This window comes from Lissotriton vulgaris, chromosome 4_1 (genome assembly GCF_964263255.1).
Source record: "Lissotriton vulgaris chromosome 4_1, aLisVul1.2, whole genome shotgun sequence".
NCBI lineage: Eukaryota > Metazoa > Chordata > Amphibia > Caudata > Salamandridae > Lissotriton > Lissotriton vulgaris.
This window is the reverse complement of record NC_141691.1, coordinates 995246597-995273138: the sequence shown is the minus strand read 5'-3', so window position 1 is coordinate 995273138 and position 26542 is coordinate 995246597. Positions and strand designations below refer to the sequence as shown.

At 43.7% G+C, this 26542-nt stretch overlaps 1 protein-coding gene across 1 annotated transcript in view; it reads right to left on the bottom strand.

Annotated features, from left to right (window-relative positions):
* TBC1D7 (TBC1 domain family member 7) overlaps nt 1–26542 on the bottom strand; it is a 185736-nt gene that overhangs the window by 136282 nt on the left and 22912 nt on the right. Inside the window, exons 2-4 of the mRNA XM_086965258.1 lie at nt 18320–18435; nt 14912–14992; nt 1853–2040 (exon numbers count right to left, since the gene is read on the bottom strand). Coding sequence (XP_086821384.1) covers nt 1853–2040; nt 14912–14992; nt 18320–18434 — 384 coding nt within the window. The 5' untranslated portion in view covers nt 18435. The remainder of the gene's footprint in view (nt 1–1852; nt 2041–14911; nt 14993–18319; nt 18436–26542) is intronic.

Below are 26542 nucleotides of genomic sequence, written 5' to 3'. Positions count from 1 at the left end.
TAGAATAGCATGGAAAAAATTAAGGAGAGGGTTGAAGCTAAGGGGTCTAGCTCTACCCGATTTACTCTCCTATTGTCATGCCTTCCATTTTAAGAATTTTAGAATACTAACCAACAAATTGGATTCTTCCTCGCAGGGCCTCCTATTTCAGGCATTGTTGCATGATGTACCGCAGGGACAGGATTCTTTTCTTTATAAATTTGGTGACCCCAAATTTTACAAAAAGGCCCGGCTCAAGATCTTGTTAGCTGCCCTTAAGAATTGGGGGTATATCAGGAGAGTCTTGAGAATATCGTACTATGCTCCACAGGCTCCGATTTGGGACTCCGCTGGCACCCCTGACTGTCTCCGGGATCAACTCTGTCAGCCGCTCAAACTAGCTGCTATTGCCGTGTGGGGTGATCTCTGTAAAGACTCACAACTTATGAGCTGGGAGTCCCTCTCCAACTTGACTAATGGGACTTTAACAAGATTTAAGTTTTACCAGCTCTCAGCATGGTGGGTGACAGTCGTGGGGTAACGAGGAAGCTAGCATGTTTACCGATTCTGTCTCCAGGGTGAGTCCATGGAAACGTGAGGTCTCTTCCTGGTATAAGGCCATCATCTGAGCAGGAGACTGCAAATGCGCGGAATTGGGGAACCTCTGGGGCAATGTTTTTTCAAGTAACAGAGAGGGGTTACGGAAAATCTGGTGTGACTCTTTTGTTATGTTACAGTCAGTGATCAAACCAGCGACGCTCATGAGGAACCATCTGTACACCATCTATAGAGCATACTGGACTTCGGGTAAACTTTCTAAGGTGACAACAAGAATATATCACTGTCCCAGATGTAAGTACCCAGCCGCAGACGATCAACACATGTTTGCGGAGTGCCCGAACATTGGTTCATACTGGACTGAGGTATGTGGTTTCCTGGAGGATGTGTTATTGAGGTGGATTGAAGTAAGCCCAAGACTAATCTTTTTTGTTCTAATGTCGGACTATTGTATGAATACGCCTGCCTCGAAATTTGTATTCTATGTAAATGTTATTGCCAGAAGGGAAATTTGTAGAGCATGGAAATCGGAGGCTCCACCCTTATTTGCGGAATGTCTTAAAAATATTATTATGATCAGTCAGGTAAGATATGGCCTGTGACAAATCAAGCACCAATAAGATATGGGCAGCTCTGGAGTCCTGGAGAGAGAAGTAAGATCAGTCAGATGATTATGCCAGAGGATTGTTGTCCGGTCCTCCCTAGTAACAGGTGGTCGGTCTAGTACGGTGAACGGGAGTGGGACCTGAAGACAACCTTACCTCTGGGGAACTCTGTCTGCCCGGCACAGGTTACCAGGGCGGTTATTGAAAATGCTTGTGTGGAAGGCGCAGAGGGATCCCATCTAGAGTTTATTTGTTCTGGTGGCATGTATGAGGACAAAAAAAAATTCATCTATTTCCTTGCTCTCAAAAACCAGTGTCTGACTACTCATCTTGACTAATGTCCTCTGGTGTATTAGTCCAGCGTAGTGTGGCATGATTATGTGATCAAGTCACTATTGCCACCATCATGCTGCGAGAGGCAAGGACCAATGAATCAGGGCTAGTGATACTGCAATTGGTCTGGAAAGACCATCCTCCATTTTAGACTCCTCTAGAGATTTGTCTGACTGAACAGTGGACAACAGCAGCAATTTGATAATGCATTTTATTGATTATTGGTGAAGGATATGTCTTTCAAGTATTATACAGCAGAACGCAACGTGAAAGCCTTAAGACATTTTGAATAACTGTCTACATGTTCCACCAATGTTCTTTCTCAGGGTTAGCATGTGCTTTGATTTTGGTCCATTCCACAAATACATTCTACTCACCAGTGGATATGTCAGAGAACGAGAGAGCCTGCCGGACTCGAGATGATGCATGCGGAGGTAAACCTCAACCTTCGGGGTGGAATCCTGAATAAAGCGCATCACTTGAAGGGCATGGAGTATATCCTGGTATTGCTCCTTTCGATGCATCATCACCACAGCATGAGATTCACGATGGGGTGGAATTATTCCTAGAACACAAGATAACACTATGACAGATGGAAGGCTCTATTACACAAAGTAGCACAATTCATGTTTCTACCCACAACACAAAGTGTGTTTGACACTGTAGAATTGCACAAACAAATGTTACTGATGTTTAATTTGTAGAATATAGAGGAGACCTCTGGTTCTCAACAGAAACTGAAAATGTGAACTTTCAAGTTTGCTTATAAAACAATTTTTGTGCTAGTCAAATGGCATGGCAAACAGTTGAGAAGAGGACCAACGTAAATGTGTCCAATTTAATAGCTCCTGTCCTGGTGAAATGGAAATATTTTGTCATTAAAGAAAATCGATTGCCCGCAATCTGCCTATAATATCAAATGTCAACAAAAATGCAATAAAACAAGCATTGAGTTGCTGCAGTAACATCATGGTTTGTCTCACATGGTCCCCCAAAGAAAAATACATTGTACTCACTGTGCAACAGTACATTCTGGAAGATTTCTCCAATGCAGAAGTACTATTGCTTTTTAAAGTACTGAAGGGAACATCAGACAAGTATAAAGCTAATTAAAGCCTTGATGTTGTGGCACAGTTAGTGCACATTACAAATTCAGTGTTTGCCCTGCAGAGCTTCCTATAGATAGTTGGTATCGATGTCTGAATGAGTTTGGAAAGGATTTGAGTCAATGTAGGTGACTGGTTGAAGCAGAGGCGAGAGTCAATTGATGAGGTCTACGAGTTTGGATCCAAGGGGTTCCATACAGAAGTTGGACATTACATGCAGAGGATGGATGCCTAAGGAACTCTGCTGGCGACGAGAAGTGTCTGGGATCTTGTGGTTCCTATGTGAACAAATTGGCTGCAGGTGGCAAAATAGTAGATCATCCAGTGTAGAACCGTATCCAAGAAGCCCATGCATGTTTCTGGAGTGCGGTTCAGAGCCTAATGTTTAAATATATTGAAGGTTGCAAAGAGGCCAAGGATTAGGAGGCAGGGCTTGTTTTTGTTGTTAAAGAACAAGGCATTGTCATCTACTTGAAGAGTGGGCATTATTGCGCAGCCAGTCTGGCAGTCCTATTGAAAATTATTCTTACTAGTGCTCTCCTGTAGTGTAAAAGTGACTTTTTCTTCAATGATTCTTCCTATAAACAGAAAATGGGTAATTGGATGGAAGTTGATGAGCTCATCAGTGCTCAGCATTAAGGGGAGGATCGGTCTCAGAATCTCAAGATGAAAGAAAAAAAAAGGTGAGACTTGGTTTCGGGTAAAAGGGTCAGATTATGATCAAGTAAAACCCCACAAAATGTGGGCAATCTCGAATAAGGAGAGCCCACCTCAAATAACATGAATTACAAGGTGCTGAATCTAATAATGAATGTTTTACAACAACTGTAGGTGAGCCTTTATTTCTGAATTGTCTTGTACATGTGCAGTCAGAAGATGGAATGAAAACCACCACTTGGGCTATCTAGTACCCTTCTGGCTTATCAGTACTTCAAAGATGTATTATTTTCCTTTTTATTCTTTGAATTTTGAAAGACATGTACAACATATGTAAAGTTGGTAGTTCTTTAGTAATGAAACATCATTTGAATAGAAAGCCGGAGGAATGTGTCTCTTGTGCTTATTTGGTGGAGTGCACAGGCTTCCACTTGGAGACATCTTTTGACATGAGTGTGCCACCCTGCAACCATCCTTACTGACCATCAACATCTCTAGTGCCTAAGCTAAGCATGTTTTCTGTATTATGTATGTATCCAACTCATAATCTAGTGTTGTTCTTTTCCAACACAATATTAACATGAGACAATAAACAGTAGGGCCAACCATCGTTCTCACCACCTAGAACTTGAATATCGGGTCATGGGTCGCGAACCAGTGCTTAAAGTATTTTACTCTGTCAGAAGATATTATCTCTAAAGTATATTCTAATAACATCAACAATGTGCATAAAGATTGCCAGGGGTGAATTTTCTGAGCAAGACAGCAACTGAAGGTGCCATGTTTGGGAATATGCTCTTCTGTCCACCAAAAGAACTGCAATACAGTGCCACAATCTCTAGTCAAGATTTTTTGCTTTTGGAAGACATGGCTAGCAATCTAGTACACAAACTAGCACAACCCAACACACACTAACTATTGCAACATGCATTTTGGTGGTGGGCATGGTCAAAGATGTGCTCAACTACATGTATATGTATGCCATCTCTAAAACGAAAACATCTAAAACGTGTACGATAGGATTTCTTTTTTGTCCTCATTCTCCACCCAACGAGCTCCATTCTACCCTAGAGATATCCAAACACTGCCTCAGCATACTGGATATGTAGGCATCTGGAAGTTTTAGCCTTCGCCTACCAGTGTTATTGGATACTCAAAGGGTTTTATGAAGAACTATGGGGAGCCACCTTACCAGGCTTGACCAACCCATCCACATTAGGGCGCAACCTAATGTCTCCGGATGCATCTGCAAAGTAGCAGGGCAGCGTAATCATAGGACAGGGGGAAAAAAAAAAACAACCCCCATGTCCATCATCTCAATACTACCCCCATTTCAAAAGATTTCAAAAGGCTCATTTATTTTGATTGCCTGATCTCATGAGGTCCAATCTGGAAACCTGCAATACTTATGCCTGCCAGTCCAAAAAAGAAGGCGATGAAGATTCCTTCCATTTTTTGCAGATTTTTCTTCTGGCCAACAGGATAGCGTAGAAGAGAAGTTGTTTAGAAGGGCCTGTCACATCCTCCATCAGACCAAATATAACCAGCGAAGGATTGATTATAATGGGGCGACCAAGAGATGTTATCAGTGGTTTGCCTATGGAATCCCAAAAGAAGGACAGGACTGAACAATCGAAAAACATATGAATGTTGGAAGCAGCTACTGTCCCGCACCTCATGCATGGTACTGGAGGGCCCTTTGAGAATTTTGAAAGTCTCTCAGGCGAATAAGAAGCCCTATGCAGGCTGAAAAGGTGGTTCCTTCGGAGCCATGCTGGTTTGACTACCTGCCACAGTGTCTTACAGGAGTTTAACCACATATGTTCATTGACCTGATCCAGAAGGGAGCTGCCCCAAAGCCTATTAGCCAGTTGAAATTCACCATCTACCTCGTTTAATATTGCGTTGTACCAGAACGAGACTTCCTTTTTTACCGGAGCTTCGCTGACATGCTGGAACTCTAGATGGTTACCTCCTCCAACTGGGTATTTGCTCTGGGTAGCTGTCTGCAACTGGGCCAAACTAGCCATCTGTAAGTATTTAAACCTAGAGAGGCCAGAACCAACCCCATCCCCGAGAGATTCCCACAAGATAAGGGTCCCTTCCACAAACAGATCTCCCCAAACCTTAACACCAGCTTCTCTCAAGGGAAAGACCAGTCTATCTTTGAGCCATCCCGGGCCCCCCGGTGTGTCCCACGAAGGAGCCATACTGGAAAAATACCCTAGTGCTACCGGGCTTCTCAACTTAGCCCATGTTCTGGCTAGGCCCTATAAGACCTTTAACTTAGATTTTTAAAAGAATTTGGAGTCGCCAAATTTAAACAGAAAACCCTCATATGGTAGCATGGCCCATCTAAGCATGGCCCGGAACATGCAGCCCGCCCCGGTGTTAGTAGGCATTTTCAGTAGCATGCAGGAATGGGAAAGTTGAAATGGCCATGCATACAACTGAAAATCCGGGGCGGCAAGGCATTCCTTTTCTCTTTGCCGCCTTAGTTTTTTCCAGGCACTCCTGTGCGTGTGGTAAGCCCAGATAAATGAGTTGATGTCACTCTGCAACTTAAGTAAGGAGGCAACCTCGAAGTGAAGGGGAATAGTATTGAAGAGAAATATAATTCTGGTCAAAATTGACATTTTTATTAAGTTTAACCTCCCCAAAATAGACAACGGTAATAAAGACCATGCCCGCATGAGTTTCCGACACTCCTTCGCCACATCCGAAAGATTGGTTTCAACTATTTTACTGACATCTTGAAGGATGCTGATTCCAAGGTACCTCATTTTAGAGCTAAGCTGCAGCCCTGTCTGGTTCTCCCCGCATATTCCAGGCCATAATCTCTGTTTTGGAAGCGTTAGTCTCATACCCAGATACCGCTCCAAAATCCTGGGCTAGTTTAACAACCAAGGGGAGAGCTGTATGCAACTCAGAAGAGAAAATCAAGATGTCATCCGCATACAGGGCCACCTTCCTCTCCCACTCCCCATACCTGAAGGGCTTGATGTTAAGGTCATCCCTCAGCAGTTGGGCAAAAGGTTCAATATACAAATCGAACAGGAGAGGGGAGAGGGGGCAGCCCTGACGCGTGCCTCTTGTGATCTTAAAGGGGTCTGAAAGAGTTCCATTCACCAAAAGACATGCAGAGGGGATTCCGATAAAGCAATCTCACAGCTCAACAACATTTTTCCCCGATATTAAACTTACCTAAGACCCCCGACGGGTATAACCAATAAACCCTGTAGAAGGCCTTCGTAGCGTCGAGCATAAGAACAGCCAGAGGAAGAGATTCGGTAGATGTAATGTCAATAGCCCCGATCAGGTCGTAGGTTAAGTCGGAAAGCTGTAGACCCTTATCAAAACCCCTCTGGTCCTGATGCAAGATGTCACCTACAACCAGCCCCAATCTTTTGGCCATAACAGAGGTAAAGATTTTATAATCAGCATTAGGAATAGATATTGGCCTGTAGGACCCAGTTAGATGCAGCTTTGCCGGGTTTTTAAGATCAGAGTTATAGATGCATTATCCCACAAGGCTGGGGGGATACCCCTTCCTGCAGTATCTGATTTAAAAGGGCAGTCAAGGAAGGAACAATTTCCTTGCCCAAGACTCTATAGATTTCGGAGGGGAGGCCATCGGGACCTGCCACCTTCCCCTTTTTGCAGTTCATAATGGTTGCATTAACCTCTTGCGTGATCACTTGATCGAGGTGGCCCTGTTGGTCTAGGGTCAAGGAAGGCAATGAGACCTTGTTCAGCCAGGCCTCAATACAAGAAGGGTTAATACATTTGTCCTCTTTATAGATGTCTTGGAAGAATGATTGAAAAGCCCTCCGAATATCTTCATCAGATGTAAGTGTTACGTTTCCTTAGGTGATTGACCCGATATTATTTCGAGCTTGGTCAGTCTCAGCTGTCCAGGCGAGGAGCCTGCCTGCACCTTCGCCATACTCAAAATGAGCAATTTTGCTCGCCTCCCACCTGCGAAGTAAACGTGTATTCAACACCGTTTCCAGCTGTTCCTTTAGCCTAGTCAGCTAATTTTGTAGCTCCTGTGAAGTTTCGACAGAGGTGCTAGTGAATTGATCTATTTCTACTTGCAGCTTTTCAATTCCGGCCTCAATAGTGGAGACCTCCTCTCTATATATTTTTTTCCTCTAGGTAGTCCTGCTGGTTATTTGTCCCCTTAAAAAAGCTTTTTAAGTGTCCCATACACACCCTATTGAGGCCGAACCTATGTTCATTTTCATGAACCACTCTGTCTCCGTAATCAGAGAAGAAATCACCTCATCTTCCAGGAGTAATGAGTGATGAGTAGGCTATATGGTTTTAGGTTTAAACCTATAATAACTGATAAAACCCCACAGAAAGGAAAAGAGCCATCACCGGTGTAAACATATAAACACTGAAAAAACACCTTTTCAATCACAAACTAAGTGCCATTTATTTCTTCCTGAAGGGGCACACAATGTAACTTTGCTTTACAAGGTAGTTTCAAGAAAGCCTGGGCTAGCAGTATTCTGCTTGAGTTTTGTTGTTTAGTGATGTCACTAAAACATGGTCTATTCTTCATTGTGCTTTTTTCAACTAAAACATGGTCTACTCTTCATTCTGCTTTTTTGTGGTCTTTGGTCTAAAGATGCAGTGTTTAAAGCATGTTTTAGGTCGTATTCAGTTATTTTATAAAATTGGGAAATATCAAAATCATATTTGATATTTTGGCTAAATATGATTTCAATGATAGGTAAAATGGCTGGTTTCATAAGAATCTTTCCTAATATGTACCATCACATTTACCCACAGACAGAGAATGGGTGAAATCCTTTGGTACATCAGCCCTCTTTCTTAGTGAGTCAGTATTGATTGTAAATAAATTGTCAAACAACCCAAAGCTTTACACATTCAATGCAAGATGTAGTGACAGGTATATGTGAAAAGAATGTTGTCACCAAGCAACTGAGATAGTGGTGAAAACATGACACCAGACGTTTGGTAAACATGGAACGCAGTGTCACTTGGAATGCTGCTGAAAAAAGTTCCTCCCAAGTTCCCAAAATATTGGAGTGATATTGTTTGAATTTGCAGTAATTCTGCTAGGTATGTGAAAAGCAGCGACGGCTCGTGGAGGGAGTTACGGTGGGGCAGGAGGGTGGGGAGGGGGAGCGGCAGGGTGGAGGTTGCTAAAAACCGGCATATGGATAATTGCAGGTAAGTAAACAATTTAATTAATAAAACGAATTTCGTAGTGCGCCTTGCATCGCAAAATGCAATGCAGTGCGAGCTACGAAATTCGTTTTATTAAGTAAATTGTTTACTTACCTGCAATTATCCATATGCCGGTTTTTAGCAACCTCCACCCTGCCCCTCCCCCTCCCCACCCTCCTGCCCCACCGTAACTCCCTCCACGAGCCGTCGCTGGTGAAAAGGTTGTATAATGGTCTGTCAAAATCAATACCTGAGCTGAAGTGCTTCTCAGTAAGAGATCCTTGTAACTTGCTAGATGGTATGCTGAAAGCATCTTTACAATATCCAGAGTTATTGAAGAATGCTATTGACTTTGTAGTCCATTCTGGTGCAGTAAAAATGTATTTGGACCTCATATACCCTGTATATACACTGTCTATACACATGCACGATCAGTGCAGAAAGCAAGCAATAATCACAATTTAATTAAAATTTCATAAACACCAGAAATCACTGTTTCTGTTGATTTTAATGGCGCAAAAAGTTCTAAACACTGATAACCACTGTTTTTTAGGGTATTGAAAAAAACTGAAAAAACCCCACCAGAATTAGTCAAAAATAGAAACTGAAAACAGGAAAGCCTAGTGATGAGTGATCAAAATACCACGATCTAGGGGAAACAGGGACTATACCCTCCAATTCCAGCCAGACTGCGGAGTGATCATACAAATGTGAAGGAAGATATAAGATGTTTTTAACTATACCCTTCAAAGCCTGACTAACCAAGATAAAATCAATCCTCGATTGATGCCGGTATTTATAATTACGGAATGAAAATCCTGAGGGTTGCCCTGACATTAGCCTCCAGATATCAGAGTAGGCGTATTGTTTCATGGCATCAAGTAAGAAAGTCCTAGTTTTAGAAGGGACTGAGGCACGACTATTTGGTGACTTATCAAGATGAGGGCCCAAAACAATGTTAAAATCACCCGCCAAAACAATTGGTTCTGGAAACAATAATAAGTGAGAAAAAATAGATTTAAGAACTGAAGGGTCATCATGGTTTGGGCCATAATATCCAACAATAGAAATTTGCGCCCCTGAAATATTAACAGTTACGATGACCCATCTGCCACTTGGGTCTAGTAATTTTGAAATGAGGCGCGCCTTTGCTGATCTTTTAAAAAGTATCGAAACCCCCCTGATATGCATAGTCTGAGTTGTGGAAACATAAAAATCTATCCATTTATTTCTCTGAGCAAGTAGAAGCATCTCGGATTCTATTAAATGAGTCTCCTGGAGCACAATAACTTGCGCACCAGAGTCCAGGAGATATTGCAGGATCTTGTCCCTTCTAGGTCTGGTGCGCAGACCATTGACGTTCCAGGAGAGAATCTGTAGACTATTCATAGATAAAGTAGCCTCCCTTGCGTCGTGTCCATTTTCAACCCAGGATCCCCCTAGGCCAGACAAAGCTGAAAGCATGGATTCCAAGGAGGTCGCTGAAGGGCCTGCCCCACCCTGAGAGTTACCTATCGCTAGAGTTGTGTTCTCCTGAAGTGCAGCTGTTACCTCTGTTAACTGTTGCAGTTCCGGGACAGCCTCAGCATTCACCACTGTGTCGCACATTACCCCAGAGATAGCATCTGAGACCCCACTATTGGTGTGAAGGTTATCAGCCACCAATGAGGCCCCTGCCAGCTCTTTTATTTCTGGGGCACCAGGAGGAGGGGAGACCCACCTAGGTACTGCTTTACAGGACGCCCCCTCTTTTACCAGGTCCAAGACTTGCGGCAAGACTTAAAAGTATGACCTTAATGAAGTCGTTACTTTTGTGCTAAGAACTAAAGCAGCCTTAACAGGCTTGCATGCTTTTGCCCATTTTGCCTTAGCTTCGCCGCACAAAAAGGTAGAAGTATTATTTGTATTATTGCCAGTAGGGGGCCCTGGTTCTTCGAGGCCTTACTAGACTCAGGTGGGGGACATACCACTCTGTTTGATCCCTTCCTAGGGTTTTGGATTTTAGTTCCATGCTTCTTACCCTTCTTTGAGACTCCAAAACCCAAAGCGGCTGATCGCACCTCTGGTGCTGCCCGGGCCGTGAGGCTCCTGAGTGACTCTCCCCTCACCTGGGACTGGGATCGCGTGGGCTCTACTATGTCCTCGTTAGCCTCATTATCCCCTTGAGAGCCAGCGCAGTCCTCCTTCAGCTTGTCTGGAGTATCTCCACCCTCGGAGACCCCGGAAGCACCGGGACTGCCGCTGCCCGAACGCCCCAGAGGAGGAGGCTCTGAACCCTGCGTCCCCTCCGGAGCTCCAGTGTAGCCACGCTCCACCGCAATAGACCAGGTAACGGGGGGGGGGGGGGTCGCAGCAACCCACAGGCACATTAATGTCAAAACACTTGCGCCCTCCGAGATCAGCAAGGAAAGATTATTGTAAAATATTATTGATTGACACCACCCACCACTCTCAGCCTCCGAGCTAGAGACCAGGAGCTGAGCAAAAATACAGCAGGAAGCAGACAGCAACAAACACCAATACGAATCGGCACTCTCCAAGCAAAATGAAACAGCCGAGCACCCCGAACCTCCAACAATCCAACAAACGCTCAAAAAGCAGCGAATCTCGGCATTACAACAGGGAACAAGAGGACATCAGGGGAGCCCGAACCGGAGTGCAGCGGCCACTCAGCTAGCTGCCGCCATGTTTCCCCCAGCTCCTCCGGGTACGATAGGATTACTACAATCCTTCCAATTCCTCCTTATCCTTGGCACACTATATTGCTTGTTTTCATGGTAGAACTGTCTAAGGGTAAAACTCACAGAGCCTGGGGGACTGAAGAGAGAGTCAACTATGTACTCTAATGTTATCTTCTGGTCATCCAAAGGTTGGGTTGGTGTGTCTCTAGATCATTGAGACTGCTTCCAGACCCACCGTATAGGACTGGGATCAAGCCCACGTTTACCCGTAGACCATGCGTATGATCACTAAATGGGACCAAGAACTGTCTAAGGACCAAGCATTTAGTTACATCTCAGTAGCAGCAAATATAGTAAGATGCCACACTTAACGCCCTGAACACTGTATCCTCGACTTCGGACATAGATAATCTCTTCATGGCACATGTTGTATGTCTAGATAGACTAATTTATATAATTAGCTCAGATTGAGACCTATAATTCACCTCTCAGTTTCAGAATTCTCTACCGTCCATAAGAATGGCCAGATTGTAACCTAGTAATTTTCATGACTCCAAATCATCCTCCTAACTGTCCTTACTCTATGTGAGTAAGCTTCACTTCCAAGATATTCACCAATTTTGCTATTCCAGAAAAATAAATGTTCTCCCCATAACATCTTTTAAGAAATTGTTTTTAAAAACCACACATCCTGTTCAATACTAAAACACTTAATTCAAAGGGAAAAGTCAACTAAGGGGATTGACCCAGCCATTTTGCAACAGACATCTTGAAAGACAGCACAGAGAAGGGATGTAACAATGAAGATTACTAGTAAGCAATGGGGCCATTCCCTCCTTGTGCTCCTTGTCAATTTTCTTACTCTATAAAGATGAAGCCACCTTCAAAGCCCCCACTATGCACCAATGGTTGCCAACATGAGCCACTTAAGGGCAACTATCTTGTTACAGAGACCCAACGAGAAGGAGGGAAGGACACCCATGGGGCCAGACTCTCATCCATCACCAAGTGCAAAAAAGAGCAAAGCAACAGTCCTTTGTTAAAAGACGAAGACACAGGACCATTACAGATAAAATATCCAGCAAACGGCAAGTCTATACAAGTGCACCAGTTTTTTAGCCACCAGCCTGTGTACAGAGTTAAGTCAAGGAACTGGAGGCAGTTGCAACATGCTGCTACAGCGCAGAAAAGACAGTAATGAAATGGATCGAGTAATGGACAGAGAAGCAGCAAGAAACTAAAGGCCCAAACAGATAAGAAGACAATAAGTCACCGTCAACTCAATGAAGCCCAGCCACTGTTTCCGCCAGAAGACCCATAGTAGTATAGAAGAACCCTAGTAGTAGACCCCAACCCACAGAAGATGCAACTGGGTAGCATGAGGCTGGGCCAACTCCAATAACCCCTGCAGGACAGAGAGAAAGAAGAAACACTCCCACTCACAGAAGTCAAAAGAGTGCCAGAACTAGAGTGGGAGCCCCAAAACCTGAGCTGATGAGCTCTCCACACTGATCAGACAAGTCAACTTAAAGCTGAACATTGAGACACAACAGGCCAAGAGGCTTAACCAGCCTTAATTGTGTGGGGACACAGGAACATGGCAAGGGACCAAGGGGACGAATTGCACTGACGCTGGTTAGGGACAGAGTAAAGAATCGAAAACAAACTTAGAAGATATGAGAACAAGCAAACCAACCAACTGCCAACATATAACTACCAGAGACAAGGCTAGCCTGCACATTCAATGAATAAAAGTTGGGAGGGGAGGGAGAAGCAGGAAATCAGGAACGAGGCACCTGATCAATTCAATGGGACACCGATTCTGACCCCTGCAAGGATAGAAGGCAAGCAGCCTGTGCATGATCAGGAAGGACCTGTTATGCCAGCAGCGACCATCAATCTGCATAGCCATCATGCCAGCACCCACTAAAAGTACAAGTCACAAAAGCTGACACTCACAGAAGCCGACTATGCAAAGTCGTCTGCACCACATAACCAGAAGCAACATAGATGAACGGGTTGCATAAAGACTGTCTATGTATGCAACAGCAGGCCTTGACCCTGCACTCCAGATCCCCAAAAAAATTCCAAACTCATGAGTTCCCAAAGTGCTCAACGAGACCACATAAGATTGGAAATAGAGACCACCCGCCACAAAGTAGACAAGAGTCCCAATAAATGGGCAACCTCTTCAAGGAACCACTCCAGAATAAAATGCAGAAGGCAGTAAAACTGAGTGGATGGGTACCAGGCATTGCACAGAGTCAAGACGGCAGCAAAAGCACAACAGGAACCCGAATACTATCAGAGATTGACTCCACAAAAAGGAAGGCGCCACTACCAGAAAGCCACAATCTGCTCTGCAAGTCCCTCAGGCCTGGAGCATTCTGCAGCAGCGAACCAAAGACAGGAGTGACAGCAGGGCTAACAGAACCCAAAACCCAAGAGGTACAGAACGCAACTGATCAACTATAAAAGGTCCCTTGTAAAAAAGAAGCACACGAAGAGCAGACCCCAGAGAAAAATTAAACCACAGAATAACAGGGGCTCCAAAGGTCCATAGAACAGGGCATAAGAAAGAATGCCAAACAAGCCATGCTGGGATATAGAGTAGTGAACTGCAGACCACAGCACAAGAAAGAGGAAGGAGTAGAAGGTTGTGAGCCACCTAGCCAACTGCTTGCTCACAAATTATTTGTTACCAAACCAAAATAACAAGAGGCAGAACAGAGGGGCCCCCAATAGATGAACTAAGAGGCGGCCACTGTGAAATTGACTCTCAAACTGCCATCCAACTGAAGGCACACTTAAATTACAAATAGGCACACTGAATGTACTGCCAGTTAAACAAACCAAGGCAACACTAACAGACACAAACATCCACTGTATAGCCAGAAAAAAACACACTCAAAGAGACAACTGTTCTTCAAGCTAACAAAGGCACAAGTCTACTGCTAGTCTTGAACCCCCTTCTAACTGACCCAAAGACAAAGACTAAAACCAGCAAGCAATGAGGACAACACAGTTATAGGGCTGTACTAGTATGGAAAAACGCAAAAAAGGATAGCTAGATCACTGCACCAAAAATTCTGAAGAAGGATCACTGAAGAGCAAGGACAGGCCCAACAATAAGCACCGACATTGGCGATGAAGCGAACCAAGACCACAAAGAAAGTGGGAAGAGACAAAGGTCAGAATCCAGCAAGCCCCAAATTACTCCCAGGAAGACGCACCCAGAGTGGCACAACTACTGCTAAAGTAGCATAACTCTAACACACAACAGACCAGCCATTAAGCCACAAAGAAAGCAAAATGTCAATGGAATCAGATCACAATAGTGACAGTGGCGGTAACCTCTACCTTTGTTGAAAGAGCATGGACACCCATTCAAGGAATGAGCATCCCAAGTAATACACACCCCAAAACAACAATAGGCAGTATTTAGGACACAAGGGGACAAGGACGGACACAGACAACAGTTCTAGACTGAAAGTGTGCAGCAACCCAAGAAGCAATTTAGAAAGCATAATCCTATCCCTGCCTGTGATACAGAAGCATGCAGGCACAGCTACAAAGACAGACACAGGAGAAAAGCCCCAACAATGCCATAAGGCACTTATTTACAGAACTTCTGAAGTCTGATCTATGCACATTTTAGGTCCAATGTATTTCCCTATCCCTCATCACATTATTACTTTTGGTTTATTTTTTTAGATTTATGTGAAGCACTCTGCTGCATTTTTGGCTAGGTCTGTGTTATACGGGGTAAACAAATAAAGAAATACTGTACCTAGCTGGACCTTCCACACCAGAATACGATACATAGATGGCAGGGGAAACCGCTGACTGAACATGCACAGTTTTTCTGTGTCTGAAAATACAAAGGACCCCCATTCAGAACTTGTGGCAGAAGCAATAAATGTACGTGCAATCAACACCAATGAACTCAGATGCTTTACATTGGAAAACAACAGCCTGCTTTGGAGATACTTCTAAAAACAACGCCCAAGAATGCATTACAACACAGGTAACTGAAAACACATTTTACTTAAATGCTTTGTAAAACATTAAAGACAAACATTTTTCAAATTGACTCGAACACTTCTCATGATTAAAGTAAAATTTAGATATATCACATTAAAAAGGGACAAAATTCAAGGGCATTTTCTCCACCTTCAATTCTTACACCCAGGCAAAAGTCACAGATATTAACAATTAATGTCCCTGCTGCTACATTCTATTGGCATGCAGTATTCTTAGGAGAAGCAAGCTAAGACTTGGCATCTAAAAAGTAATGCTTTCTCTTAAGTGGAGGAGGAATAGAGGCAGCCATCCAAAGAAGCATTGCCTTTAGCATCTTCACCCCAGACGTCCAGTCTAGACAGGATGCAGGAGTAAAGCACAAACCTCAGGAAACTCTCACAAGTTTGCCATGCTGGGGATGCCTAAAGCAGAGCAGTGTCGGAAGTCCAGAAGCCAGTACATTTCTGGCAGCTGGTCTCTTACTGAACTGGAATCGGTGGGGGGTGAGAAGGCCCCCTGGAGGAAGTGCTTGCAACAGACTTAAAGCTTGGCAGGTATGTTGGCTAACCAGCAGCTTTGACATTTGACACACCTACTATAAAAGGGGAGGACAACGACCAAGCTTTAGAGAACTAAAAGCAACTTGAAAATGCTTTAAACTAACTAAAGAAAATGAGCGCACTCATTAGGGTTGGATCAAAGTAAGGCCTAGATGGCACCAAACACGATAAAAAAGGCAAAGACTTCTTGGCCACCGGGCTGTAAGAGCAAACAAGAATCATTAGTGAGGGTGGCCGCTATCCTGTGTGAATTGCTCTCTGATAGCAACACTGAATACAACGTAGTGTACCACCAATAGACCTTAAAGTATTAAACTGAATAGTTTTGACCCAAAGTATGGCTGAAAGTCACTCACACTTGGTCTATGTGACCAAATCCTCTTAATCTTTTTCTTCTGGCAGACCAAGACAATGAGAGCAGTGTAACTAGACTGGATAATATTCTAATCCTGCCGGGGAATATAAATCCTAAAAATAACTAGTGGTCACCCCCGTTTCCCGTTATTTCTGGAGGCCACTGGTATTATTAAAATATAAATTAACTAGCAGCCCGTTCCGACGTTGTCCGGGAGCAATTAGGCTTCAGGTCCCCCGCCCGCCCCGACATTGTCCGTGGGTCCCCCGGAGCCTTCCTCCATATATTGCAGTATTATACCTCTATGTTTACTTTGTACGCTTTTGTAACCTGCACACGTAACTTTTTCCTCCTGTAATGTACCGTTTGGCTTACTTTTTTAATGCTCCGTTTGCTTCCTCTTGCTACCTGCACACATCACTTTTTCCTCCTATACCTCTATATTTACTTTCTACGCTTTTGTAACCTGCACATGTAACTTTTTCCTCCTTTAATGCACCGTTTGGCTCACTTTTGTAATGCTCCGTTTGCTTCCTCTTGCTCACGATGTACGCTTTTGTACCCTGCACATGTAACTTTTTCCTCCTGTAATGTACCGTTTGGCTCACTTTTGTAATGCTCCGTTTGCTTCCTCTTGCTCACGATTTTCATTGTAGCTTCATTTTTCCGCCGCTCACCGCTCCTAAATAAATAAATCACCTACCTCATCCGCCGCGCACCGCTCCTCCCCGCCTGTCCGCTGCTCCTCACCACCTGTCCACCACTCCTCACCGCCTGTCCGCCGCTCCTCACCGCTCCTCCCCACGCCATGTCCGCCGGTCCTCCTCACGCTCCTGGACACCGCTCCTCACTTCGGGCACGCACGTCGCGGCCGGCACTTCTTCCAAGGGACTACTTTTTTTTCGGTAAATTTTTTAAATAACGTATATTTATTAAGTTTATATAGCCTATGTCCATCTGCACACCCTGACGATCACAACGATGTATCGGGTGTGTGGTTTGGCGCTATGGTTCCCAAGTTTACCCGCCTCAAAGGTTCAAAGTTCTCCCTTTACAATAGTAGTATAGATTATTTGGGTGAATAAAGTTGAGGGTTACTACCCCTATACTTCATACTATGTCGACATGTTTCAGTACATCTTCACAGCCCATGCAGGGTCTCGGGCTTTTGTCAGGACTAATTGGTAACCCTTCAATTTGGTGGAAGAACTCTCACCCTTCAACTACCTAACTTTCAGCATCATCTCAATGATAGAATGCTTTATAATGGTGTTATTATTGCGCTAGGGAAGGCATGAAGTGAAAAGAGGGCTATATTAAGTATTTTGGAACACTCTGGTTTTACCAATGTCTTAAAAGGATGTTAGCACTAGTTGAAGTAAAAACGTGTTTGAGTGGTCACCACCTGCATGCAACTTCAATTAAACACTCTGAAATGGAAAGCAATTGATCTCCTACAAGCAGCTTAAATAAATTCGCTTTTTTTTCTTTTATTACAGGGCATACATTTTTTCCCCCAAAAATAAAATGTGATGTTTCTAACCATTAATGTTTTAAATCAATCAGGATTTACAAATAAAAATAACTTTTTTTATATGACCTTTTGTAAAAAAACATTCTATATATTCTTAAGACTGTTCTTTCTTTCTAGATTATAGTGCCCATTTGAAATGAAAAATTAAATACCAGCATTTGTGTAACACACAGCTACCTCCGGAGAGGTGTCCCGGTGCTAGGGGCCGTCAGCAAGATTAAGCTAGCTATTGCCCAGAGTCACATGGTGGTGGGTTAACCTGCCGCCGGCAATCGAACCGTGAACCCAGTGGTCCAGTCAGGCACCCTGGCCGCTGTGCCACACCTCTTCCACAATTTGAAACAGGCAATTACACCAGAAGCGATCCAATGCAGCCATAAAGTTGGGAAATAAGAATTTGCATTTTCTTTTACTTTCCGCAATAAAATGAAACTATTATTTTGCATCTCTGTTGATGAAGATAAGTTTCGAACAACAATTTCTAACCTCTTAATATATCACTTTCTGCTTCCACAGTGGAAAATAGTAGAAGGCCCAGGTAACAAACATATGATACATATCAAATCGCTTAGAAACATTATTAGTAAGAAACAGCATATTTATTTGTGTTATGTTGTAGATGTCCTTTCTATGGAAAACATGTTTTTCTTCTGCATCTAATTTCACTGCAAACAGCTCGCGAACAGAGGTTTTATGTAAAAGAAAGTAACAAAAAATGCCCCTTACCCAGACGGTCATCTTTCAATAAGATTTCCAAAGACTTTTTCTCTTCCACCCCACGAAATCCTACTTTTTCATAATAGATCGAGCGAAAGTTCCTCTGTGGGTCATCTGCCATCATTCTAAGTTTGAAAACAGAAATCTTGATGTTTAAAACAAAAGCATGTACAACATACTAGGAGCAATTTAACTCAATGTGTGCACTTCGAAAACTGAACAAAATCAACTTGTTCGCAAGATTGTTGTGCCATTTCTTTATGGTTTTCCCTGCATATCATTATTATAAAACTAATGTTCAAAAGAGCCAAGGAAGGAATTTCTCACTGCAAACATTAGCCTGCTCCTTTAGATACCATTACTTTTCACCGAAGCATGAAGTCACGGTTGAATTAAATCGATCGTCCCGCGCATGGTTGTGCCGCACGTCACTGCTGCACATTCAGCGCAGGGAGGGCTGGCCAAAAGTGATTCCCAGAGCCATCATTGGTAGCGGTTTCGCGCGCGGCAAGATTGATGGCTCTGGGACTCACATATGCGGCAGCAGCACGGCACTGATGGCCAGTGACGGAGGCCTTTAGAATTTATTTGCGGACACTGTGTCAGTGTCCGCAAATAAATTATAAAGGCCGCCACCATGGGCCATCAGTGCCGCGTGACCATCGCCCCAAAAATAGTGCAGCCTCGGGCAGACCCCCCCCCCCTAGCTACGCCGGTGGGATTAACCCCTTCGCTGCGGCGGCTATTCCGCCGCAGTGCTAAGGGGGTAGGGCGGCCGCGGGGTGGTCACGTGCTTGTGACGGAACCGGTCCGTCACGGCTCGCGGGCAACGCTGTGCTTGTGACGGAACGGTTCCGTCACGAACGCGCCCGCTCAATGGAACGCGCCGCACCGGCGCGAAATCAGCGCCGCGCAGGCGCGCCGAGCGGGCCGTGACGGAACCGTTCCGTCACAAGCACAGCTCACCCGTGGCTTGTGACGGAGCGGTTCCGTCACAAGCATACAAGGGGTTAATGAAGCAGTTCACAGCATTGTGTAGAGGATGAATAATGAGGAGTTACCACTGAGAAGAGAGATAATGTTGTAGCACTGTTACCGAAACACAGTTAAAAAGAAATGTAGCAAACAGTAAAGCTATTTAGCGCAGACTCCAATCCAAATGTCAACAAAAACACAATTGTAACACCTGCCAGGACAACTACAGTAATGCCCCACAATACATCTGCCCGTTATGCTGCTATAAAAGGCAGAATGTGATGGAACACGCACTAAAGTAGTGCATGCTTGTCACATTCATCCAAAAAAGCATGATTATATAAAATATTTTAAGAAACACCAATGTTAAATGAAATATTGGAGTCTGACTGGTGCACCACAGTGAACTTAAAGCCATACCTGTTACAATTGCACGTAAATAAAGTACAATTGACTATGTGAACTGAATAAAATAAAATAAATTGGTTTAAAAAAAATAAAATGTTTTACTGTTCTGCAGCGTTAAAATGGATGCCTATATTAGGGTATATTGCGAGACGTGTGCTGCTGGCTCATACAGCAAGTGCGAAAAGGTCATTACTAATACTTATAAATTATATTAACCCATTACAGTTGAAGTAAATGTTTTTTTCTGAAACTAATTAGGTTCTGCGCTTTAGGGGGCGGTATATAATTTTTAGCATCGAAATTATTACAGTAACAACACTGCAATGTTACAGCATTCGTTTTTTTCTATGTTTCACAAAAATAGTTTTGCAAAACAAAATAACAGGGGTCTCTGCAACACTTTTTTCAAACATATAGTGAAGTGCATTTCCATTCTTGAAGCAGAATTAAACTGTTTATCAGCGAAAAAATTTAGACCTTTAGTTGGGATTTTACAATGCACTGTGAAATGGAACAGTATGTGGTTAAGCACATGTTCTTTTACTGTCTGGGTGCTAATTCTAAGTCTTCAATATATGGCGACGCTAACAATGTTCAAAGGGCTTTTGTCACAGGTGCCAAAAACGATGCTTATGGGACTGTTTACCAACACAAATAAACCATGGCATGTATCTGTTCTGACCTGGTTTCCCCTTACAGAAAGGGTATGTATACATACATTTGTGTATTGGTAAAGCAGCATAAAAACACCCGCTGCACTTAAATGAAAAATACTGACGAAAAGGCCACCAAATATAAGATAAAAGTATGTTTCATAATCCATAAAATGATGTTATGTTGCACTATTGGTCCCAAAACAGATTTTAGAAACTTATAATACAGCGCTTTTCCTTTGTTGAAGCAGACTTTGTGTGTTTTACAGCGAAACAATTTAGACAATTGGCTGGAATATAGCAACAAATCACGCCAAAATAGAATATGTCTTACTATGTGAAAATTATATTTTGGGTCATGGTGTTGTAAAGGAAAAGCTGATTAGCGTGGCACGGTGAACTAAAAGCTGAGTCCGTTCAAAATGTAAGGTTGCAGAAACCAAACATTATGTTGTGCCAAAAAGCAAAAAAAAATCATACCTCTGACAGCAAGTACAAACCAAGACATTTTGCAAAAACTGGACAGGATATTGTACCTGCTTCAAGAAACTACAAAGAACACATGCCAGGGCATTAAGATAAAAAAAAATGTTTTTCAGTTGTTAAAGTACAAAGCACCATTCAATAACATTGTAACAACATCTCACGCTGCAGTTAAAGGCAGCCTTATACCTTGTGGTGGAAAATTATGTAAAGCTAACACAAAGGGGCCGATTACGAACTTATTCGGAAGGGCTTCGCATTGGATTCGGGCTTGCCGAATTCGATTCGAAACCCTTGTTTCCAACCGAATCGTACCCAGTTCTGAACGACCGGTTACGATGCCTTGAAACCATAAGGGCTGTCCAAATTGGTTACAAAAGGTATTCATACAGGTCAAGCCTTTCGGAGCTGAATCATACATTTCTATGGACTCAGTTTTCAAACAACGATTACGATGACTGATTCAGACAGGTATTCCAAATTGGTTTCCCCGGAACGAATCGGCTGCTGAGTCTGTCTTCGGGGGCCCGTAGAAGGCCCCCTTCACCTGGGCCCCCCGGATAGGGTCTGTGTGGGTACCCGAGGTGTTGTGTTCTATCTAGGACCCCGATCAATATTGTGACCTCATGCCCCTATACGGCTATAATCAATAGGTATCCCTATAATGGCATAAACGATCAGAGCCATATTTCAGTAACTCGTCTCTGCAGCTCATTACAGTACATGACACAGCAGAAGCCACTTCCTTAAGATTCTTAGATAACACACAGAGTTCTTTCAACAGATAAACCCCCAGCAACCTGGGAAAGCCCCGCTTGCTTTGTTTTGATTAGTAATAGAACTCTAACGAGCACTGTAAGAACGACCAGTTATTAGTGACATCTTTATCGATGCCTTATGTCCAAAAACTTACGTCAAACAAGGCACCTTTCAGGTATAAATAATACCAATGTTGCCTTAAGCAAAGGCGATGGTGGTGGTGAATACAGGAGCAGAACAGCTGTCCCTTGCAGAGCCCAGCAGATGCGAGAAGCCCACGCACGCTGCCCCTCCTCCTCCTTGACACACTGAGAAAGACGCTGTCTTTTCTCCTGCCGAGAAAATCCAGCTCCGGCGTTTCCAGCCTACCCTTGCGGGTGACTGGAATATCGAGTCCTGAGAGGAGATACCAAACCTCCAACATTGTATTTCAGAGGTACGGTGCTGACTAAACTCTTAGAGAGAATTCTTGAAGCAAACCCTTGGCAAAACCAACTTAACTTAAACTGCTACTTACTTACTCCCTCCCAAGTATTAGGCTTAGGTCAGGTACACCGGGTAGGCGTAGTTAGAAGCACCAGTTGAGTACGTTAGCCAAATGTATATATGAATGTATATATTTTATTCATTTTAACTATCATATGGCTAAGAAACCATATCAATGCTTTTACAGTATTATTTCGTAATACTCCTTTTACTGTACACACTTTTTATAATCACAAGTCTTGCAATTGTGGCAATTCATTTCTCTTGCATGAGAAGAAAGACTGTTCAATAAATAATACCTTTTATTGAAAACGCCTGTCTCTCTATTCTCTGCATAACTGGTGAAAGTAATTCTGCACAACTGACTGAGTGAAATAGCTGTCTATTGTTTCACACGACTCTAGAGATTGACTCTTATTCTGAGGAGCAAAGTTGGCATGTCAATGCGGTTGTTGGAAAACTGAATCCCTTCTTGTCTGAGCCAGGGGAGCTGATCACTTCCTATTCAGTCAAGAAAGTTTCCAGTGACCTCTGAGCTAGCTGGTACAAACCCAATTAAGTCTAACATAGTCAGTAGAGACCGAGGAGACCGCACTCCTACGTCTACACTGCTGTTTATGTTATTCCAATGCGCAGAACCTATAGGGAAAATAGGAACTACACTACATGGCGCCCAACGTTTGGTAAGGCGATAAAACTAACGCAAGACGTTAGAGTAACTCAGTCGTGCTTTTTCACACAGACCCTTTCTCCCATAAATATTCCAATAGACGTCTGGAGTGGGTGAAAGTTTAAAATCTGGCCGAACTTAGTAGGAAGAGATTCCTATGTAGAGTTTCTGGTTTATTCAACGTTGAAGGATACAGTGTTCCAAAATATTGTGCACCTAATCTTTGTCTCCTTGGAGACCTACTCTGTAAAACTTTCATTTATACAATGTCAGTAGAAGACAACGGGACCGCTGATGCCACAGTAAACGCGACTCAGCGGGAATCCGATGTTACAGGGATTAAAGAACCGGGTGCGATAATCATCCCGGTCAACATAAGAAAAACTATAACGTTAAAACTTATAGAAAACGGACTGACCACACAAGGTGGCACAGTCGTCTTCGTGATAGAGGCACATGACAATCGGCAGACAGAGGTATTCTATTCTTGGATAAAATTTCCAGCGGCAAACGCTACAACACACGAATTCCACTATTACAAAATAGAGGATCGACCGGATGAGTACGCTCCTTTCGAGGAGATTGAAATCCCATTAAAATACCAAGAGCACATGCTCTGGTTTAAAGGCGCCCTAAAACACAATGATCACATCACCAGGCTCGGTCCACTAGGTAGACCAGGATCAACATGGCCGGTTCTAGCCAGCTACACACCACATCCGGACATTGAAAAAATGTCTTGAGAAGAGCTGTTAGCACAGCTAAAAACATTAATTAAAATACATAGACAATTAGTCCAATATGTAATGCGGACTGCAACAGTCCAAACAGCTGTTAATGTTCCACAGCTGACCCCTCATCAGGGGAACACAAATAAAACTACACCACAGAACATACAATCATGTCTTGGTAAAACACCCATAAAACGGGAACAAATTCCTTTCTGGTTAGCTCAGAAAATTACTCAAATAGAGGCAGTATTTACGAATACTACCCCTATTGAGAAACACAGAATTCTGACCATCTGCCTTCCAATGGGATTGGCACCACATGTGGGGGACTGTGACACTTGGGGTACAGTCTTTGCTTCCATTTACACAAAACACATGGTGTTCCGTCAATGGCGGTAATACCAGATGTGCTAAAACAGATTCAGAATGAATACGGTCCAGAACCTGCTTTAACTCTTGGTATGAAATTACTGAAAGACTTCAAGCAGGTCTCGGCTATATTACTAGCCAATATAAAAGAAGAAGCAGCATCTGTGGCGATCCGCCAGAAATTGAAGGAAACAGATATAACAGATCAACCAATAGAGCTTGTCTGAATTATAGAAAAATGCTAAGAAGAATTAGGTAGAGACAGCTTGGGTGGGAAACCAGTAAAACCCCAACTACTCGAAAATCCTGAAAAATTATTTATTAAAAATAATCTAAACACTCCAAAAAAGAGCTGGGATGGAAATAAACAATCCATTCCCAAGGAAAAAGTTTTCCAGTCCAGAGGAAGGTCTCCTCGACGGAGGGAAAGAACTCCGATTCGAGAACACCAGTCTCCCCAGAGGGAGCACTCTGAGAAAAGATATAACCTTAGAAATAGGGATAACTTGAAAAAGCCTGATAGATATCAAAGTATTGATACACGTCCCTCTCGATCTTTTTCGCAGAAATCGGAAAGAAGAGGACGGTCAGACCCAGGAGAGCACACCAAGTCAAAAGACAAGGAACCTGCTCAAAGTAAAAAATTACAATTTCCAAGAAAGAAGGTAGGCAGTATTAGAGTAATCGAACATGCCGAGAATACTGAGGACACAGCTGAAAAACGGGGAGTGGGCACAGACAATGCTAGACAGTGCAGCAGAACTCACCATAGCTCGCAAGATCCTGATGAGTTATCTGGAGATAGTGGACACAAATGAATACATTCAAGTAGAAACTGCTGACACCAGAGTTAGCGAACCTCATAAGATATACGAAATAACACTGCATATAGAGGGAGATAAGACTAGAAAAATAAGGGGTCTATTTTGGGATAATCTCTCAAAAGGCTATGACATCCTGTTAGCTGAGAAAGATTGGCCCCCAGAGTTTGTCAGGGAGTGCCCTCGTGGCGAAGAAATGATTACGCCTGCCTTCTCGAATCACATTCCGATTCACACTAAATATATATATGCAAGGAAATGGGCAGTAGCCCAGGCACCAGCATTATATGAAAATCATGTAGGATGGGATGAGGACTCTCCTCCTCACAAAATCCAGTTAAAATGTCAACCTACTGCACAAAGGCAGTACCCAGTTAAGCAAGAAGCTAAACAAGCATTGGAAATGCAATAGGTCTCGCATTAGAAAAGTAGGAGCTATTGGTGTTGTAAATGTTTTTTTTTTGTGTGTATTTTCTCCAAATAGCTACATTGATAGATGTGTTATTTACAATGCCAATAGTTGTAATTTTTGTGAATGTGTCACCTATAGCATTTGGAATGCCACATGATTTGTATAGACGTGATTTTGATGACATTTTTTTTTGTTATGCCACCTTTCTAGAGAGCAGGAGAGTGCAGCAGGGGATAGAAGCAGAGCCCTGCAAGCTGAGCGTCCTCCCAGGGTGAGTGTGAGTGGCGTTGTGTGTGTGAAACTTTTTTTGTGTGGGTAAAACTGGTACTGCATTGGTGTGAGTGGCGTTGCATGTGTGAGTGGCGTAGCATGTGTGAGTGGCGTTGCGTGGTTGAGTGGCGTTGCCTTTTTGAATGGCTTTGCATGTGTGAGTGGCGTTGCATGTGTTAGTGTCGTTGCATGTGTGAGTGGCGTTGCATGTGTGAGTGGCGTTGCATGTGTCAGTGGCGTAGCATGTGTCAGTGGCGTAGCATGTGTGAGTGACGTTGCATGTGTGAGCGTTGTTGCATGTGTGAGTGGCGTTGCATGTGTGAGTGGTGTTGCATGTGTGATTGGCATTGCATGGGCGAGTGTGGCGTTGTGTGTGTGAGAGTGGGCTTGCGTGGGTGTGAGTGGCGTTGTGTGTCTGAAAGTTGTTCTGTGTGGGTAAAACTGGCACTGCATTGGTGTGAGTGGCATTGCATGTGTGAGTGGCGTAGCATGTGTGAGTGGCACAGCATGTGTGATTGGCGTTGGATGTGTGAGTGGCGTTGCATGTGTGAGTTGCGTTGCATGTGTGAGTTGCGTTGCATGTGTGAGTGGCGTTGCATGTGTGAGTGGCGTTGCATGTGTGAGTGGCGTAGCATGTGTGAGTGGCACAGCATGTGTGATTGGCGTTGGATGTGTGAGTGGCGTTGCATGTATGAGTGGCGTTGCATGTGTGAGTGGCGTTGCATGCGTGAGTGGCATTGCGTGGTTGAGTGGCGTTGCGTGGTTGAGTGGCGTTGCGTGGTTGAGTGGCGTTGCCTTTTTGAATGGCTTTGCATGTGTGAGTGGCGTTGCATGTGTGTGTCGTTGCATGTGTGAGTGTCGTTGCATGTGTGAGTGGCGTTGCATGTGTGAGTGGCGTTGCATGTGTTAGTGGCGTAGCATGTGTGAGTGGCGTTGCATGTGTGAGTGTTGTTGCATGTGTGAGTGTCGTTGCATGTGTGAGTGGCGTAGCATGTGAGAGTGGCGTAGCATGTGTGAGTGGCGTAGCATGTTTGAGTGTGGTTGCATGTGTGAGTGGCGTTGCATGTGTGAGTGGTGTTGCATGTGTGAGTGGCGTTGCATGTGTGAGTGGCGATGCATGTGTGAGTGGCGTTGCATGTGTGAGTGGCGTTGCATGTGTGAGTGGCGTTGCATGTGTGAGTGGCATTGCATGTGT